This window comes from Solanum verrucosum, unplaced genomic scaffold (assembly GCF_900185275.1).
Source record: "Solanum verrucosum unplaced genomic scaffold, falcon-dt-bn FXZP01000060.1, whole genome shotgun sequence".
Classification (NCBI taxonomy): domain Eukaryota; kingdom Viridiplantae; phylum Streptophyta; class Magnoliopsida; order Solanales; family Solanaceae; genus Solanum; species Solanum verrucosum.
The window spans coordinates 3,778,497-3,799,985 of NW_026020129.1; the positions used below are offsets into that span (position 1 = coordinate 3,778,497).

Consider the following 21,489-nt stretch of genomic DNA (forward strand, 5'->3'; position numbering starts at 1 on the left):
CTATAGTGCAGCAGCCCGATTCATTTTCGGAAATCAAGTCTTCATAGCTTTTGAATTTGGTAATATCATTCTAATTTCTAATATTATTTTTGTTTTGTGTCTTATGTTTATTATATTTTTTATTTGATATTGTAAATAGTGTTTAAAATATTTGTTAGATTTTAATATGTCAACTAGAAAATAGATTTGAACAATTTGAAGTATATGAAAATATTTTTGGTTTTCTATTTAGTGGGAAAAAATTGAGATCATTAGATGATGAGAATTTTAAAAAATATTGTCTTAATCTTGAATGTTCCTTAAAACATAATACTCACTCCGAAATTGAAGGTTTAGACTTATTTTCTGAATTAAAAGTGTTAAGGGAAATCATAAAAGTAGAAGACAATACTCTAATTGAGATACTCAATCAAATAAAAAGACTTGACTCTTTTCCAAATGCTTACATTGCTTATAGAATAATGTTAACAATTCTTGTAACAGTTGTCTTAGCCGAAAGAAGTTTTCAAAATTAAAAATAATAAAATCTTATTTAAGATCGACAATGTCTCAAGAAAGATTAAGTGGTTTGACTATATTATCGATTGAAAAAGAATTATTATAAGAGATTGCCTGCACAAAAATTATTAACAACTTTGCATCTCAAAAAACTAGAAAAATAGATTTAAAATAAAAACATTTATAATTTTTTTTAAGGCCTCTAGTTTGATTTTGGCCTTAGGCCACCAATGGGTTTGAGCCGCCCCTGGGCCTGGGCACAATAATAATATAACTTATTATATATCAATAAGCTGGGCGCTGTTCTAAGAAACTATTTTAGCGGTGTGGAATTAAACCAGCATTCCCTCTCAACAAATTAATTAACGTCAACAAGTTTTCAGCGGGGAAATAAGATACCAAAGCCAAAATAATTAAATAACTTACAAGGGAGGGACAGAACGTGAGAACACAAAAAATAGTGATAGCATTGCTTTCTGATGCCCAATTCATATTGAAATAAATATTTACTTATAGAAATTAGAAATGTGAGCAATTTTGTGCCAGTCTTCTCCTATTCCCTTCTCACACCGCTTTAACACTATTGGACATTCAGTAATTGTTAAAGCTGTGAGAGCTGTTAGGTGCTGCAATCCCTCCGGTAAACATTTTAGCATCTTGCAGAACTTGACAGATAACTTTGTGAGTGAAGTTAAGCCTTTCACTCCTTCCTCGGGGATACTCTCTAGTGCGTCACAATGGTCAATTGTCAGACTCTGCAAAGCATTGAGACTAGCCAGGCTGGTAGGCAGCTCTTTGAGATTCTTAAAGCAAGAGATTTCCAAGTATTTGAGATTTGCAAGGCTTTTGAACATCTCTTCTGGGAGTGAAGCAGCTTCATAGTTACTGCGAATGTAGAGGGAAGTAAGAGCCCTGAGATTAGATATGGAACTGAAACCTATTGCATCTGACTTCTCCCCATGAACTACCAATTTCTTGACAGAAGAAAGGGTCGGAATAACAAACACAGGGCACCACAGAATTATCATATCTTCAAGCACAGGGAATTGCTCTTCTCCTTCCTTTTTCAGCAATCCTTTCAGATTATCAAATTGGACTATCATAAGTTTTCTCAGAGATGGAAACCTTCTTCTTGTAGGGAATCCAGAATCAACATACTCCACCTCTGCAGACCCGTATAACTTTAGACTTTCTAGACAAGGCAGCTCACCAAAGGGTGGTAAGCAAGAGCAGTTTTTACAACCTCTAATTGTAATAGAGACAACATTTCTCAAAACTGAGTGATTCATCCACCCAGGGAAACGGAATCCTCTGAAGCCACTGATTGTTAAAGAAATCAGATTGGGGTGTGGTTTGAGGGCTTCAAGCACTTTGACTTCTTCTGATTCATATCTATATGGTTCATCCCAACTCATGCTTAAAGAATGCAGATTCTCTTTTGCAGATAAAGTGGCTTCTTTTGCATCTTTATCATTCTTCACTCTCTCAAGATGCAAGATTTTAATCGAGCCATAAAGATTTAGGCTTCCTAGTTCACCAAGTTGATAACCTTTCCTCTCGCCCACTACAAAGCAATCTAGAGTCTTAAGACATGTCAAAGATCCTATCCTTGGTGGCATAGATTTCAATAAATAGTAATCAAGTGAAAGATTTCGGAGACTAACAAGTTTACTTGTTTGTTTTGGCAAACAACAAAGTGACAGGCAATCGTTTAGATCAAGAGTCTGCAGATTTTGAAGCTTGCATAACTGCTCTGGAAGACTACGAATTCTACCATTGTCAGACAAGTCCAGGTATCTTAAATGTACTAGATCTCCAATGGAAGACGGTAACTGCTTAAGTTCTAATTTACTTAGATTAAGCACTCTTAACGAGATAAACTTTTTCAAGGGGGAAGGAGGGTAAGAAGACACCACTTGAGCAAAACCAATGGACATCTTATGTGAGTAACCTTTGGCATTTATTTCGCGGATATTGCTGCCTGATGTGCTAGCTGTAAACAGAGATGTAGCCATATCATGGATGAGATCATGCATACTGAAATAAGTTTTACCAGATCTAACTTCAATCTCTTGGAAGAAAGACCTCAAGTATAATTCATTCCATACTTCATTACCCACATCCTCTAGCTCCATGTTTCTTTTTGATAAAAGAAAACCATGTGCCATCCAGAAAGCAATTAGCTTTTCTTTTTTCATTTTGGTGTCCTTTGGGAACACCGCACAATACACAAAGCATTGTCTCAAATCAAGTGGAAGATGATGATAACTCAGTCTCAGGGCAGACAGAATAGATCTTTCATCTTGAGGTAAATTCCAAATCTCGCTATCTCTCACATGTTCCCATTCTCTTTCTTCTCTCTTGAAGCGCAAAATACCTCCAAGAGTGTTGGCTGCTAGAGGCACACCACCACATTTTTTCACAATCTCCTTTCCGATAGCCACAAGGTTAGGATTTATTTCTTCTTGGTATCCAAATGCACGTTGCATGAGCAACAACCAACAATCTTCTTGGGACAGATTTGACAATTCATATGGTTGCAGTGTTCCCATAATTGATGCAACCTTTTCGAGACGAGTAGTGGTTAGAACAGAAGCACCACTTGCTCCAACCTTCAAGACTGCTCTTAAATTATCCCACTTCTGTTGATCTTCATTCCAAACATCATCTAAGACAAGCAAGTATCTTTTTCCATTCAGCAACTATTGAAGCTTCTTTTGAAGTGGAGCCAAGTCCATGTCATTGAGTGACTTCCCTTCAATAGATTCTATGATTGCCTTTATCAACCTCTTCTCATCAAAATCATTGGAGACACAAATCCATATTTTGGGATATAAATGCTCAGTTACTGTCTGATCATTGAAGACCATTTGGGCAAGAGTCGTCTTTCCTAGTCCCCCCATACCAACTATTGGGAGGACTGAAAGTTCTTGAGCATCACTAACATTGTTTATCAGGATTTTCACTATCTCGTCCTTTTCTTTGTCCCTTCCACAAACTTGTGGTTCAGTTAAAACAGAACCTGGTCCAAGCAATGTCCACATGAGAATATTGTTACATTCAAGTTCATTAAGGATCAAATAGAGATTATTTTTACACAATAAAGAAAAATGGATGAGCTGAGGAGCAGGTTGAAAATCTTTGAAACTTCCCCTCACCCCAAAAATACACATAAATTTGATACAGAAAATGATCAAATATACCCATCCCATCGGAAATAGTTTATATATATCCATCATTATACTTTGTTCTAATCTCATTATACTGTCAATCCAAATATACCCCTCCTTTTATGTAAAGAAAAGAACTCAAAGCGGAAGTAATGGTTTGGGTATGAGTTAAACGGTAGGTTTCTAAAGAAATCTGGTATTTAAAATTGGGTTGGATAATTTGATTCTGAGCTAGCCAAAATTGATAAATTTGTGTCAAAGTATAATGAGAGGGATATATTTAGATCGAGAGTATAATGAGAGATATATTTAAACTATTTATGATAGTACATGAGTATATTTGATCCTTTTCCAAATTTGATAAATTCCAGAAGAAAAAGAATACAATCCAAGTTATTGTAATACTAATTTAGGATGAGTACCTGTTTCCCGTCTGACAACTTGTCTCTCTATAATCTTTTCGTGCAAATGAAAATTCTTTCTTTCCTCTGCAATTGCATTTAGTTTTTTCATCACTTGATCCATCCTTTTCCCGACCTTGTGACGGAAAGGGATAACCTTTGGATGATAACGGCCATATGCAGACTGAGAGAATCGTGTGGCCTTAGTTTTATATTCATCCAAGATGTCATCGACTTCATATGTAGCAGCATTGAGTTTTTGCAACCAATTTTCTAGTGGTTTGTCATTGAGTTGCTTCTCCTGAGCATCTTCAAGGACGGCTTGGATTGTAGAAAACATGCTTGAAAGCCTTTGGAATTCATTTTCAAAACCGAAAAGCAATACAATTTCCCCTTTGAGGAAAGAAGTAAGATTGTCTATCAGAACTTTAACTACAGCTTCAGCCATATGTTGAATTCACTATTATGAATATCAGATATGTGGAGGGAGTCTAGATTACTAGAATCGTAAACAAGGAATAGCTAGAGTGGGAATTGCAAACTATGAATCTGTAAATATAGGTGGTTGTTGGAATGAAATACAAAGCTTGACCTGAAATATATATATATATAGGTGGTTGTTCGAATACTCTTTTATATGATTTTTGAGAATCAAACTCTGTTTTTAATTCGATATCTGTTGGCACAAGTTTAATGGGTATGATTTTGAAACGAAGTACATATAATAAACGTTGGGCTGATGGGCTAGGCGTTGAGGTAGTTGGTGATACTTTGGTAGGGAACTTGCACACCTAATAATTATATAAAATTTGAAAACTGCGATACTTTTGATGTATTTTTGATGTTTATATTTTTTAAAAATAAAAGATTTAACTTGGTAATTTTGTGCATATTCATGGAAACTGCTAGCTAGTTTCATATATGTCTTTCTTATGGGGTTGGTTTGTCTTTCACCTCCAAACAAAAAAAACAAACAAACTTTGTTTTCATCTCTTAAGCTGTCAACTTGTTATCAACGAACAGATACCACAGAATATCCTCAAAACAAACAAGAAGAGGAGAGCTGTAAATAATTTTATTTTATTTTGGGGAAAAAAGGGTCTCATATACGTCTCAACTTTGGTTAAACAAATGGCTCACAAATACCCTTTTCTTTTACCGGAAGTGAAAAAAATATGTTTTTTTAAATTTTTAAAGAATCCATGAAGGGATATATTTGATCCTTCTCACATGTTTTTTATGTTTTTTTTTTAATTCAACAACTAATTTGAATTTATTATTTAATGGTCAAATTTATTTTTTCTTCAATTCTTTTCTTGTGAAGTATAGATGCCCTAATTTTTATTTTTTACAAAAATAAAAACTAAATTTCATATAGCCACAAAAAAAAATAGTTTAAATTTTTTCTCTACTTTTCCTATATTTTCCCCTTCGGGAACATTACGGGGTTAAACAAACATATACTAGTTAATTAACTAATATAACTATAGTTTACATTAATTATAATTCAAAACTTACTTCTAGCTATAATTACATTCTCTCTTTCACCTCTCTCCTCTCTTCCTCTCTCGCCTCTCTCTAGAATCTCGCTCGTCACTCTCCTCTTTTTCAGTCATCTCTCCCTGCCCAGTCTCTCTCTCACTTCTCTTCTGCCAATCTCTCTCTCACTTTATACAAACACAAATGTATAATTTGTGTTTGTGATTGTATAAAACAAGAGAGATAAGATATTAAAATACAAATATATATCTCTCCGCCCTATAGACTTATAATTATACAAATACAAATCTTCCCCTGCCAGTTCTCTTTTGCCTTTCTCTCTCCCGCTTTATACAAATACAAATTATACAATCTCTTTAGCAGTGATACTATGAGCTTTTGTGGTGACTTATGTCGCCGCTAAATGTCTAGTTCTTTTATAGTGAATCCTAATTGACGAGCATAGGTGGAGCCCAAAATGTAACGAAGGGTATAAGTGGTCTATTTCGCATAGTTCAGAGGCAATTTTGACCCTTTTCCATATATGATATGATATGATATATGATGATTTCTCTTATTTTTACACTAAAGAATGAAATAAAAAATGAAATAAAAAATAAGTAACTCAAATAAGAATATTTCACAATTTAGGTTCCCTATGTCATCATCATACCAAATGAAAATAAAAATTAATCATATCTTAATTTCAACTATAAAAACAGAAGATTATCTTAATATCAAAGAAGAATTTCAAATTCATGTAAAATTGTCATGCATCACATCTGTTGTTTGCTTCTTTTTGTTCTATATGGAGAGGCAAAGGCTATCCAATATGAAATTTTCCACATTATTTGCTTATGAATTGAATAAATGACTTCATTGAACTATATGGATAACCGTTCTGGAATATGGATCTTAACGCCATTCATCGTTCATCAATTCGTCAATTCCTTGAACTATGTCTTCTTTCTTCACCATCTCTCTGGGGTCATCACTAAGTAAAATCACGTGTCCCATTTTTAAGCAATTTGCTACCTCTTCCTCTGTAAAATTTGATTGACGATTCGACCTGACTTCATGATCATGTAGTATTGAAGTTGGTGATTTCCAAAATGTTTCGGGCAACAATATAATGGTCCTACACCCCATATTTGCTTTTCAATCTGATTAATTACATAATTGATGAATGGACTCTCAAGATCATAGCAGGTTTTGGTCAACAATGCAATAGAACCTTTTATCTCATTCAAAGTGATAATCAACCACTGTTAACCAATAATTACAACATTAACAAGTATAATACAAATGGATCTTACAATTCGTTGATTTCCCAAAAGAAAATCAGAAAATTACATAACTCTATTCTATATCCAGATACGGAATGTGTGCAATTTTGTGCCAGTCTTCTCGTATTCCCTTCTCACACCGCTTGAACACTATTGGACATTGAGTTATTGTTAAAGTTGTGAGGGCTGTTAGGTGCTGCAATCCCTCCGGTAAACATTTTAGCATCTGGCAGTACTGGAGAGATAACTCGGTGAGTGAAGTTAAACCTTTCACCCCTTCCTCTGGGAGACTCTCTAGTGCGTCACAAAATTCAAATTGGAGACTCTTCAAAGCATTGAGACTAGCCAGGCTGCTAGGCAGTTCTTTAAGATTGTAGAACTCAGAGATTTTCAAGTATTGGAGATTTACAAGGCTTTTGAACATCTCTTCTGGTAGTGAAATAGCTTCTAAGTTATACCTAATGCCAAGGGATGTAAGAGCCCTAAGATTAGATATGGACCTCAAAACTGTTGCATCTGTCACATAAACATTCAATTTCTTGACAGAAGGGAGGGTCGGAATAATCAACACAGGGCACCAGTTAATCATTATCTTTTCAAGCACAGGGAATTGCTCTTCTCCTTCATTTTTCAGCAATCCTTTCAGATTATCAAAGCCCCATATAACAAGTTTCCTCAAGGATGGTAACCTTCCAGGATGAGCATCCTCTTCAACATACTCCACCTCCGCAGACCCCGTGTATAACTCTGGACTTTCTAGACAAGGCAGCTCACCAAAGGGTAATAAGGACGAGCAATTTTCACTACCTCTAATTGTAATAGAGACAACTTTTTTCAAAACTGATTGATTCATCCAGTCTGGGAGACGGATTCCTCCGAAGCCAATGATTTCTAAATATTTCAGATTGGGGTGTGATTTGAGGGCTTCAAGAACTTCTGATTCATATCTATGTGTTCCATCAAAATCCCAACTCAGTCTTAAAGAGTGCAGATTTGCTTTAGCAGATAAATTAGCTTCTTTTGCATCCCTTTCTTTCTTCACTCTCTCAAGTTTTATGATTGAAATTGAGCCATAGAGATTTAGGTTTTTTAGTTCACCAAGTTGATAACCTTTTCTCTTGCCAATAACAAAGCAATTTAGAGACTTAAGGCATGTCAACAATCCTACCCTTGGTGGCATTGACCTCAATGAACAGCCATCAAGTAAAAGATTTCGGAGACTACCAAGTTTACTTGTTTGTTTTGGCAGACAACAAAAGTTTCCGGTAGCCATGTAGATCAAGAGTCTGCAGATTTTGAAGCTTGCATAATCTCTTTGGAAGACTTTGAATTTTATTGTCAGACAAGTCCAGGTATCTTAAATGTACTAGATCTCCAATGGAAGATGGTAACTGTTTCAGGTCTGAGTTTCTTAGATTAAGAAGACACCACTTTAGCGAAACCAATCGACATCATATATCCATCATAATTAGCATTTAGTTCACGGATATTGCCTCTTGATGTGTTTGCTGAAAACAAAGATGTTGCCAAATCATGGATGAGATCATGCATCTTGAAATAAGTTTCACCATATTTAACTTCAATCTCTTGGAAGAAAGACCTCAAGTATAATTCATTCCATACTTCATTACCTACCTCTAGCTCCAAATTTCCTTTTGATAAAAGAAAACCGTGTGCCATCCAAAAAGTGATTAGATTTTCCTTTGCCATTTCGGTGTCCTTCGGGAATACCACACAATACACAAAGCGTTGTCTCAAATCAAGTGGAAGATGATGGTAACTCAGTCTCAGGGCAGGCAGAATAGAACTTTCATCTTGAGGTAAATTCCAAATCGCACTGTCTCTCACATGTTCCCATTCTCTTTCTTCTCTCTTGAAGCACAAAATACCTCCAAGAGTCTTGGCTGCTAGAGGCACACCACCACATTTTTTCACAATCTCCATTCCGATAGCCACAAGGTTTGGATTTATTTCTTCTTGGTGTCCAAATGCACGTTGTATGAACAAAAACCAACAATCCTCTGGAGACAGAGATTTGACAATTCATATGGTTGCAATGTTCCCATAATTGATCCAACCTTATCAAGATGAGTAGTAGTTAGAACAAATGCACCACTTGCTCCAACCTTCAAGACTGCTCTTAAATTAGCCCACTTCTGTTGATCTTCATTCCAAATATCATCTAAGACAAGCAAGTATCTTTTTCCATTCAGCAACTCTTGAAGCTTCTTTTGAAGTGGAGCCAAGTCCATGTCACTGAGTGACTTCCCTTCAATAGATTCTACTATTGCCTTTATCAACCTCTTCTCATCAAAATCATCCGAGACACAAATCCACAGTTTGGGATAGAAATGCTCAGTTACTCTCTGATCATTGAAGACCATTTGGGAAAGAGTCGTCTTTCCTAGTCCCCCCATACCAAGTATTGGGAGGACTGAGAGTTTTTGGGCATCACTAACATTGTTTATTAGGATTGTCACTATCTCATCATTTTCTTTGTCCCTTCCATAAACTTGTGGTTCAGTTAACATAGAACCTGGTGCAAGCAATGTCCAGATGAGAATATTGTTACATTCAAGCTCATTAGGAGTCGGCAGAAAATAGTTAAATAGAGAAGGATTTTGCACAATAAAGAGATATGGATGAGATGAGGAGCAGGTTGAAAACTTTGAAACTTCCCTTCTCCCCAGAAACCACATGAATTTGATACATAAAATGATCAAATATACTTGTCGTTATACTTTAAGTCCAAATATATCCTCCTGTTTTACTTTCAGTCCAAACATACCGCACCCTTTATACTTCGGCGCAAATTATCCTTTAATCTTGACGGGAAGACATGTGACAAGCATCAAATCAAATAATTCACCCCTAATGTTTTTGGTTGCTTCTCTGTATAATGATTTAAATTTGGTAGCTTTGTTAGAGGATGATTTAAGTTTCTATTCCATTTTTGTAGTTTAGATGTGTCTGATAATTTTCCATTAAAGTACCTTGATATCATTTTGTTGAACTTGTTACTTTAATGAAAGAAATAAACGATGGAATTCTATGCTCCAACTTTATCCCCCTATATTCCACTCTGAAAGAAATCCAGCCTAATAATTTATTTTTCTTCCTTGAGACAAAATTTACACTCAGTTCATGTCTAGAAAGACCACTGTCATCGAGAACGTAATATTAATTTGTTAAACATGCCTGTTATGTTTATTGTTTCTTATTGGATTAAGACCCCAATGCTGCCCATAGAGAAACAGAACAGAAGGAAACCTCTTTTCTCTGAGCTGCTTCGTTAAGAAAAGCAAAACGGATCGAATCTTCTATATGGGAGGAGTATGTTTGCACTGAAAGTATAACTAGAGGTATATTTAAACTATTTCCAATAGTACATGAGTATATTTGACCTTTACATAATTTGATCATTGCCCAAAACAAATGAATATAAACTAAGTTGTAATACTACTAATTTAAGATGATAACGGCCATATTCAGACTGCAAGAATCGTGTGGCCTTAGTTTTATATTCATCCAAGATGTCATCAACTTCATATGTAGCAGCATTTAGTTTTTGCAACCAATTTTCTATTGGCTTGTCGTTGAGTTGCTTCTCCTGAGCATCTTCAAGGACGGCTTGGATTGTAGAGAACATGCTTGAAAGCCTTTGGAACTCATCTTGAAAACCGAAAAGCTTCAGCCATATGTGGAATTCACTATTAAGAATATTAGATCTGTGACTATGAATGAATGTGTAATTTTGAAACCAAGATGACTAGTTGGAATGAAATAGAAAGATTGACTTGTAATAATACAAATTCAAATATTTCATGGAAACTTCACATATGGAATCTCAAAAATCCAAGGCGTTTTGGTCCTTTTAATCTCTCAAGTTGTCAACTTGTTCTTTTGTTTTGTTTTCTACTCTCTCCGGTCATTTTTATTTATCATTATATTAAATTATTTAATACTAAGGTAAAACATGGAAAAAATAATTTAGTTTTTTATGATAGGTTAAAAGTGACAAATAAAAATAAAAATCGAACATAGCGAGTATTATCTTTTTTCGTCGACAGCAACTACTCCCCTCCTCTTCCTCATTGGCAGTTTCCTCTTTCCTAATTAATTAAAGCTTAAATAAGTCGTTGGCGACTAAAATGATTCTAACCTTTTGCCTCTAAAATAAAGTTACTCTCTTTTTTTCATATTAATTGAAATTTTGGGGTGTTTTTTCATTGTTCAAAACAATTAAATTGTTTAAAATTCAAAATGAATATTTAGTTTTTTTTCTTTATATTTGCCCTTTTCTTTAGTGAAATTTACTTCTAGGAGATAAATTACACTATTTACAAAGTTATATTTATGATTTCACAAACGACAATAGTGAAAAGTATAATTTAAATTATGTCTTTAAATGTTCTTCTTAATTAGTCTGCATTGCCTCACAAATTTAATTAATATAGAATAGAGGAAGTAGTGTTTTCAAAACTCTAAAAGTAAGTGCAATGAAGTTTCTTATGCTAAATGAATCACAATTATCATTATTTAGAGGATCTTAATAGCTCAGTTTGTTGATTACTTGAACTCCCAACTTGTTGATAAGGTTCGATTCCCTACATTGTGATTACCGGCCCATTTCCCTTTCTTTATCCGCAATTTGTAAAATAATTTTTTTTTATCATTAGTTATGAAAGGATTATTTAAGAGAATTGTTTTTTATTATGTCCCCATGGACCCACCATCACATCATTTCACTTAATCATCTTCTTCTTCTCTCTATTTTTTCATCAAATTTTAAAATTAATTTTATTATATATAAATCATAATTCTTTAATATTATTTTTGGATATTGTTGTCATCTAACTTATCATCTTCTTCTTCTCTCTATTTTTTCATCAAATTTTAAAACTAATTTTATTATATATAAATCATAATTCTTAATATTATTTTTGGATATTGTTGTCATCTAATTGCTCTCTTTTTTCATCATACTAGTTTTTTGACACGTGCATTGCACGTGATTATCAATTCCAAAAATATATGCTATAGTAAATAGTTGCTTATTTAAGTGAAGACTTGAATAATAAGCTTAGCAAAAAATAATATTGCAGATTCTTTTGTGAATGTTCAATATGGATCGTCATATATATATATATATATATATATACTAGACATCGGAGCCCGTGCTAGCACGGGCCCAATATGTATCCTTTTTTGTTTCAATTTATGTGATAAAGACAAAATTAAATAGTTAATCAAACTTTAATATTAATTTAAAATAGTTTAAATTTTTAATTATTGTTAACTATGGTAAATTTTTTTTATGTCTTTTAACATTCTAAATTGCTAATTATTGTTGTATGATTTGTAATATCTTTTACGCAATTTTGAAATAATAAAGGTTATTTCTTCTTTCTCAATTTATGTGGTACTAATAAAATTTCGAGATTCAATCAATTTTTTTTGTCTTTAAAATATTCTATTGTTAATTACTGTAAATTATTGTACTTTCTAAGTAATTTTCAAATAATATATATTATTTCATTTGTCCAATTTATGTGTCATCGATAAAATTTGAAGAGTTAATCAGATCTTTTACATATTTTTATATCTTTTGAATATTTAAGTAAATAATTATTGTGATTTATAATATTTTATACAATTATTTTAAAAAAATTAAACAACAAACAAAACGAATTCATCATAGAAAAATTACCAAAGCATCCTTGAATACATCAATAATGGGTCCGACTTTTTGTTTAAAAAAATATGCATATTGAGAGGATATTTTTGTCCAAAGTGGAAATAGAATAAGTATAAAGCATTAAAGTCTTTTAAAATTTTAAATTGTTACTGTATGATTTGTAATACTTTTACGCCATTTTTCAAATAATAGATGTCATTTCTTCTTTCTCAATTTATGTAGTACTAAAAAAATTTTGAGATTCAATTAATTTTTTTTGTCTTTGAAATATTTCTAGCTGTTAATTACTGTAATTTATAGTACTTTCTAAGAAATTTTCAAATAATATATATTATTTCATTTGTCCCAATTTATGTGTCACCGGTAAAATTTGAAGAGTCAATCAGATCTTTTATATATTTTTATATCTTTTAAATATTTAAGTAATTAATTATCGTGATTCATAATATTTTATACAATTATTTAGTATAGTAAAATAAATTTAAAAGAAACAAACAAAACGAATTCATCATAGGAAATTACCAAAGCATCCTTCAATACATCAATAATGGGTCCGACTTTTTGTTTTTAAGAAATTGCACATTGAAGGATATTTTTGTCCAAAGTGGAAATATTGTGTAAAAAATGTGTATTTATTGTGATTTTGAATGTTTTGTGGGGTAATAGGACGCACGCAAAGTTAAGGTGTCTTTTTGAAAATCTGGGACAACTTCAAATATCACTTAATGTTTTTTCTGAAAATCTAATTTACTTTCGTAAACTATGTGTCAGATGAAAATAAGATTAACAAATTCAAAAGGAATGAGTAATAAATAGCTCATACAATGACATATTTATTATTTAAAAGAAGTACTCCTTTTGGTTGAAAGCTAACAAGATAGTTACAATGTAACTAAATACTATAAAAATCTTTGCATTGTGTCTTATTATATATATATAATTTGTAACTGTGTACAAAACTTGGTAATAAATACTCATTATATGATTACCTGGTTTAAATAGATCTTTTCTTTTGATCTGAAAATGTAGACTCAAGGCGTAATTAAAATCAACATCTTTGAGTGAAATACATAATTTTGGATAATATGTAAAGAGGAGTTTTGTATAGGCTAGGTTTCTCTCTACTATACCAAGATTTCCTTCTCTTGCATTGATAAATCTTTCGTCTGATAGATTTATAACTATTGGACAATTGATTCCTTCTTTAAAAGTCGATTTGACTAATATTTGGATTCCTCCTCAATGAACATAATTCATCTTTTTTCTTTTCTTTTCAGGAATTTTTCTAAGAATTTGATCTATCATAGATATATATATCTTATTCACGCAAACCTATGAAGATGGTCAATGAAATTTTTTATTAGTTAAATGCAACAATGTATATATTTATTTCAATTTGATGAGGTTCAATCATTTAGTTAGTCTTATCTCACTAATATTACCTTATAGACATTATTTGTTTTGTATTTTTCTTGTCATCTAACCAGATGTGCTTTGTATGTGTATTCCACGTCAAATTGTTTAGACGTCATATGAACATGTGAAGAGAACAACTACATTTTATATATTCACATATTTTCACATTTGTTGTGAGTTTTTTTTTTCTAAAAAGAAAAGAACCTGGAACATTTTAAAATAATATATTTTGAAGTTAAAAGATTTTGTTAATTTGATAATACATTTGTGACATATGTAATACTTTAATTTAAATACAACTACCTACCCAAATATAAATATATATTTGCATTAATAAAAATATTTATCTCATAAAATTAGCTATTAAATAAATAATAAAAATTAAAACAATACAAACTTCAATTGACGTTATTACAAGTTATATGAACTTTTTTTCATCCAAAATACTGAAATATTAAGAAATAGTAAATAAGAAAAGCAAAAGGGCAATGTTTATATTGTAATAACTATTTTGAAGCAAACTTCTAGAGAGTCTAATCACATAAGTAGCATTGATAAATAAAGTCATTCTTTTGTCTTGAACATCAAAAACAAATTGTGAGAATTCTCTAAATTTTGAAAAAAGATATTCAGAAGCATTATCTACATCACAAGAGAAATTGTTAACAAAAACAAATGAATTTAGACTACATCATGTTAGCTTCGTATATTGGAACATTACAAACAAATGTATATATTAAGCAAAAAAATAATTATTATATCATCAAAATTATTTTCCTCAAATACTTGAGGTTATGAAATATACCCTCTTAGGATAGATCGACTTACTTCATTAGAATAGTGGTACCTCATATTCCGCTAAACTTCGAACTCACTCAACGACAATAAATCACAGAAAAAATTTTAAAGTGCAAGAAGAAGAAGAGTAGAAGATTAAAAAATATTGTGGTGGAAAATTGAGAGGAGCCCCTCTATTTAAAGTCAACAAAGGGTAATATGAACAAATGTTTTTTGTGTCTTATCTGAAAAGTCATGACTTTTCCGAGAAGTCACAACCCTTTGAAACAGTCACAACTTATTGAAAAAGTCACAACTCTTTAGAAAAGTCGCAACTCATCGAAAAATCACAACCCTTTGAAAAAGTCACAACTAATCGAAAAAGGACAACCCTTTGAAAAAAGTCATAACTCATCGGAAAAGTCACAACCTAAGTTAGGGATATTATAATAATTTAACATTCAAGTTAGGACTTCATGCTTTTAAGGTAACTAGTTTTTAGGAGTGTGCGTTGCACGTTTGTCCCTTGTAATTACTACAAGATTTCTATATAATTAAAAAAAATGAATTTCATAATAGAAAATATGTGTGTATTTCACGCTACTTAGTATAAATATTTGTATATGATTTAAATATAATTACAACATGTATAAATAGTTATTCATAAAATTAAGTAATCAAAAGAGAAGGAGTTTTAACACCAAATTAAAGCTTAACATCAAATGGACAATATGACAATCATATCAAATAGTTTTAAGAAATTGTATCATTTTGATACGTAGATTTCACATTAGTTATTAGTTGTGAAAATGTTATATAATGTTCAAAGAGAATATATAAAAATTTATTAATATCCATTACATTATTATAGCATCACAATAAATTATACAACTTCAGATGTACATTATGTTCATCCCACAAATATTTGAAAATAAGATGGAATAGAGTAAACTAAAAACAATAAAATAACTAATGAATTCTAAAACTTTTAAATAACAAAAATTAAAGAGAGAAACAATTCCAGTTTAAAAGAATGGAGGAACTTCCTCAATAACTAACGAAAGCATAATTAGAGTTACCTCTTTTTCGTTGCATATGTGATGAGCAATAACATCCATCAGCAATCATCCAGCAACAATTATACATTAGAATAACTAAGTGTATGCATTAACATAAAGTGACTGTGATGAGCAATATAATTACATTCACCAATGATCATCCATCAGCAATTATACACCGGAATAACAAAGTGTATGCATTAATATAAAGTGATTTTGAAAACAACTTTTTGGTATGTATAATTATAAGTCATGAATTATAAAAGTCATTTAAAAATTGATGATATGCATAGCATCTATGAGAATTAGATTGGTTAAAGTTGGGATATGTAAAGTTTCTGACAAAAATCTAAATATGTATGCCATATTAAGATGTCTAGTAATTCAGAAGACATTTTGATGTTTAATGTTTAAGGATTTTTTAGTTTTTAAAGGATATAATTTACTGCCTTTTGTTGTTACGGAACACTTCATCTACCATCAAACTCCATTTTAGAATTCCGTGAATTAATTCTATCTAGAAATATAATGGATTAATACCATATAATTATTATTTAATATTTTATTAGTGAAGGGGTAAAATCGTAATCGAACTTTGAAGTTAAGATCCTCCCATGTACATAGTCTGATTTACCTATAATTCCCCTGTACATAGTCTGATTTACCAAGCCACCAGAATCATCAGTTCCTAATTTTGAGTTGGTCCCCATGGGGGTATCAATAGGCTTTGAATCAATCATGTGGAATTTTATCAACAATTCTTTTATATATTTTTCTTGATAGATTGAAATCCCCTTGGGAGTTTGCTTGATCTGTAGACCCAAGGAAAAAGTCAGCTCTCCCAGCATGCTCATTTCGAATTCATCACCCATCAGAGCAGTAAATTCTTCACACAGGACTTCGAATATGGCTCCAAAAATGATGTCATCCACATACACCTGAACGATAAGCAACTCTCTCCCTCTAGACTTTAGAAACAAAGTATTGTCAACCTTGCCCCTCTTGAAATCATTCTTTAGCAAAAAGCTAGACAACCTTTCATACCAGGCCTTAGGAGCCTATTTCAGTCCATAGAGAGCCTTGTCCAACTTGAACACATGATTTGGAAGATCAATGTCTTCGAACTCAGGTGGTTGTTTCACATACACTTCCTTATTCAGATCACCATTTAGTAAAGCACTTTTGACGTCCATCTGAAACAACTTGAATTCCATATAGGCTGCAAAGGCAATGAGAATTCTGATGGCCTCCATTCTGGTAACTGGAGCAAATGTTTCATCATAGTCAATGCCTTCTTCTTGATTATAGCCTTGAACCACCAACCTTGATTTGTTCCTTGTGACAGTACCATTTTCATCAAGCTTGTTTCTAAACACCCACCTAGTCCTAATAATAGTTCTGTCAACAGGTCTAGGTACTAGGTGTCATACTCTGCTCCGCTTAAACTAATGGAGTTCCTCTTGTATAGAATTTACCCAGTCAGCATTTGTCAAGGCCTCTTTGATGTTCTTTGGCTCAATGCTAGATATGAAGGCTGAAAATGTGACCAAATTTCTTACCTTGGATTTGGTTTGCATCCCAGAGTTCAAGGGAGAAATAAGGTTGTCGAGATGATGAGATGACTGGTGTTTCCACCTGGACTCAGCATTAAATGGTTGAGGCTGATCTGTTAGTTTTTCTTCTTCGTTTGAGTCTGCATTCGCAAAGGTACTAGGTCCCTCTCCAGGCTCATCATCTTCTTTTACTCTTTCTGATGACTTCTGGTCGGCATCTCCTGAATCTTGAGCATTTTTAATCAGAAATTTATTCACTTCGTCTCTCTGAGTTTGAAGGAGCTCTTCCAGTTCGTTCTCATCTCTGTGATTTAAATCTGACAATGCACAAGCTTCATCAAATATCATATGAATGCTTTCCTCAATACACTAGGTTCTTTTGTTGTAAACTCTATATGCTTTGCTGGAGGATGATTATCCTACAAACACTCCTTCATCGCTTCTAAGATCAAATTTTCCTAGATCATCCTTGCCATTGTTGAGTACAATACACTTACAACCAAAAGCCCTCAGATAGTTCAGTTTGGGCTTTTTGTTATGCAACATCTAATATGGTGTCTTGTTCAGTAAGAACCTGATCAGGCAACAGTTGGCTACATAACATGCAGTGTTGACTGCTTCTGCCCAGAAGGATTTTGGAAGATTTGAGTCGATAAGCAGAGTTCTGGCTATGTCAACCAGTGTTCTGTTCTTCCTTTCCACAACACCATTTTGTTGAGGTGTTCTGGGAGCAGAGAAGTCATGATGAATCCCATTTTCAGCACAGAAATTGTCAATCTTTGCATTTTCAAATTCAATTCCATAATCGGACCTGATCCCTGCAATCTTGCAGTTTAACTTTGCTTGAATCATTTTAATGAAAGTAATCAGTACATCATATGTTTCCTCCTTGGACCTTAGGAACATCACCCAAGTGAACCTTGAATAGTCATCGACCACTACCAAAATGTACTTCTTTCCACCCCTGCTCTGAATCCTCATAGGCCCGCATAGATCCATGTGAATAAGTTCAAGAGAGCGAGAAGAACTCACCTGCTTCTTTGACTTGAAAGTAGATCTGATTTGCTTGCCTTTGACATGCATCACACACCTTGTTTGACATGCATCACACACCTTGTTGTCACTGAATTTTAACTTTGGTAATCCACGGACCACGTCCCTGGAAGAAAGTTATTCAGAAGAGAGGAGCTCACATGTACGAGCCTTCTGTGCCATAGATTAGCATTTTCACTTTGAGCACTGAGACAGGTAAGATCATCTCTCTGAGCAGTATACAGGTCAGCAATGTACATGTTCTTTTGCCTCCTTGCTGTTAGAATTACTTCCCTTGTTACCAGATTAGTAACAATGCACTTTTCTGATAGAAACTTTACTTTATTTCCCTTGTCACATATTTGGGAAACACTGAGAAGACTATATTTCAGTCCGCTTACATAGAACACATTTTCAATAGAGTGCTCCAGCAACTCTCCAACACTCTTCCAACCCCAAGAATATATCCTTTCTTTCCATTTCCAAATGAGACACCTCCTCCTTAAAGTGTCTTGAGTGACAAAAAGTTATCAGTCCTCCCAGTCATATGCTTAGAACATCCACTGTCCATGAACCAACAATGACTGCCACTTCCTCCACTCACCTGCAAAAAGGATCACTTGTTAGACTTGGGAACCCACTTGAGTCTGAGTCCCCAGTAATCAGATAGAGGTGTGATAAGTGAACTTTTTGTCCAATGAGGTAAAACAATCTTTCTCATTTTAGACACTTTTGAAGTGGGAGCAGGTCCTTTGTTTTGTATACTTTTCTGTGTAGAGTAAGTAAAGAAACTTTCTTGAGACCTTTTAAAAGCTGGACAATCCTTCTTCAAATGGCCATTGCGACCACAATGAAGACATAACAGATTGTCAGAGACAGATACATATTTGCTGTGAGGATTATAAGGAGGATAGATGCTTGAACTACCTATCCCTTTCCCACTGTGGTGACTTTGGCTTGTGATATTGTAGAGAAGTTTAGAGGAGCTTGCCCATCTCATAGATTTTTCAAGCTCTTCCTTGAGTTGGACCAAGTCCCTGTCCAGATGATTGTTTCTCTCCGATGCCAGTGCAAGTTTAGTCTCAACATTGCTCAGGCTAGTCTCCAACTCTAGTTGCAAAGTACTAGCTTCCCCTTTTCCTTTGCCATGTTTTTCATTCACCTTTTTCATCGTTTCTTTGAGTTCTAGATTCTTAGTTTCTAGAACTACCAGTTGTTCCTCCACAACTGACATATGTTCAACTAACCCAACCTTTTCTTCAAGAAATATATCTAGGCTATTATTCATGAAATCCTTTTAGTTGTTAACGATCAGTAATAGAGTCAATCGATACATCAACTAGATTTCTCAATTTCTTAACAGAATAAGTGTGTAGATCTTGTTTAATGTCAGAAAGTGTTACCTCTTCCTCAGCATCTTTGTCATCAGAGTTTTCCTTGGGAACAAACATGGTGTTGAACACATTTTCGTTATCCTTGACAGCTAGCATTGATATGGCTTCAGGGTGCTTTGACTGATCTGACTCACTAGAGGAATCTCCCTAGATGACAAGGGCCTTCGTGACAACATAATCAACAGCCACTCTCTTTCCTTTTTTGTCAGGGATCAGGTCCCTTCTTATGTCCTTATCTCCTCCAGGTCTTGTATTTTCAGCCTTAGTCATAGGAAAATCTCGGATAAAGTGACCAGGCTTGCCATATTTGTGACACAGATCGTTGACAATTGCAGTCCTGCCTGAGATTCCACCCTTTCGAAAATCCCCATGCTTTCTCACAATTTTTTGGAATCTCCTGGTGATGTAGGCCATATCTTCTTCATCAGATGTGCTTCCTGATGTCACCTTGAGGGATAGAGATTTATCCTTCTTTACTTCCTTCTTTGATGCCTCTTGATTTACATTCATTTCATGAGTTTGAAGACTTCCAATAAGAGCATCCATAGTAAGCACTTTCAGGTCCTTGGCCTCAGTATTAGCATCAACCTTGCCCGCCGGAGAATCTTCCTGACCTGTTTGCTTGTACAAACCGGTTCACCTAAAGATCGTAACTCATTCATGATAACGACAAATCTAGTACTCATTTCATGAATGGTCTCTCCTTCTTTCATTGTAAAGTTTTCATATTGTGTAGTTAGCAGGTCTACCTTTGATTCCTTGACTTGATCTATTCCTTCATGAGCTATTCGGAGACAGTCCCAGATTTCCTTCGCTGACTCACAGGTAGAGATACAGTTATACTCTTCAGCACCAATCCCACACACCAACAACTTCTTGGCTTTGTAGTTTTTCTCTATCTTTTTTCTATCAGTTTTATCGTATTGTTGGCGTGTCTTTGGAACAACTCTTGTGATGCAACCTTCCTTAACCTCTATTGTAGGAATAGAGGGACCATCCAGTACAATGTCCCACAGTTCACTATCTTCAGCCATCATGAAATCATGCATTCTCGTCTTCCACCAACTATAGAATTGGCCATTGAAACGTGCTGGTCTTGTAGACGATTGTCCTTCCTCCAAGTTGAGTGGAGCAGCCATTTTGCATAGGAACCTCTCTTGGTGTTAGCCAATATAGAAAGGACCCGCTCTGAAACCAATTATTAGAATACAGACGTCCACTAAATGTTAATGAACCAGGTCCCTTGACACGGTAAGAACAGTAATGCAAGCTACAACAATAAGTAAAATGCATAAAGCAAAGATAACACAAGCACTTAACGTGGAAACCCCCTTGCTCTAAGGGCGGTGAAAACCACGACCTGTCATCACAATCTTTTCAACCCAAACTCCATTTCTTCCAAATACAGCAACGATTCAGATTACAACAACTTGCAACCTAGAAATTTAACTCTTAACTCCCTTCCCCCTAAATGTAGTATTCCCGCTACAAATAGAGCAACTAAGCAATATCACTATTGCCCACTAAGCTACCCGACACGAAGTAACTTAGAATTCACTAAGCAACCCACGGTTGCCCACTAACCCACCTAACACTAGATGACATAGAATTTGACTAAGCAGCCAACAATGCTGCCCACTAAACCAGTTAGACTCAACTGATTTAGGCTTTTAACTGATCAAACAAAAGATCTAAATCCTTTATAATTCAGGATTAGATTTACAATG

At 33.8% G+C, this 21,489-nt stretch overlaps 1 protein-coding gene across 1 annotated transcript in view; it reads right to left on the bottom strand.

Moving 5' to 3' along the window:
* Window positions 1-1,004: 1,004 nt before the first annotated feature.
* The window catches only part of LOC125826369 (putative disease resistance protein RGA1), a 188,488-nt gene continuing 168,003 nt past the window's right edge, over window positions 1,005-21,489 (bottom strand). The window contains exon 3 of the mRNA XM_049505675.1: window positions 1,005-3,110. Within this exon, the coding sequence (XP_049361632.1) occupies window positions 1,005-3,110 (2,106 nt within the window). The remainder of the gene's footprint in view (window positions 3,111-21,489) is intronic.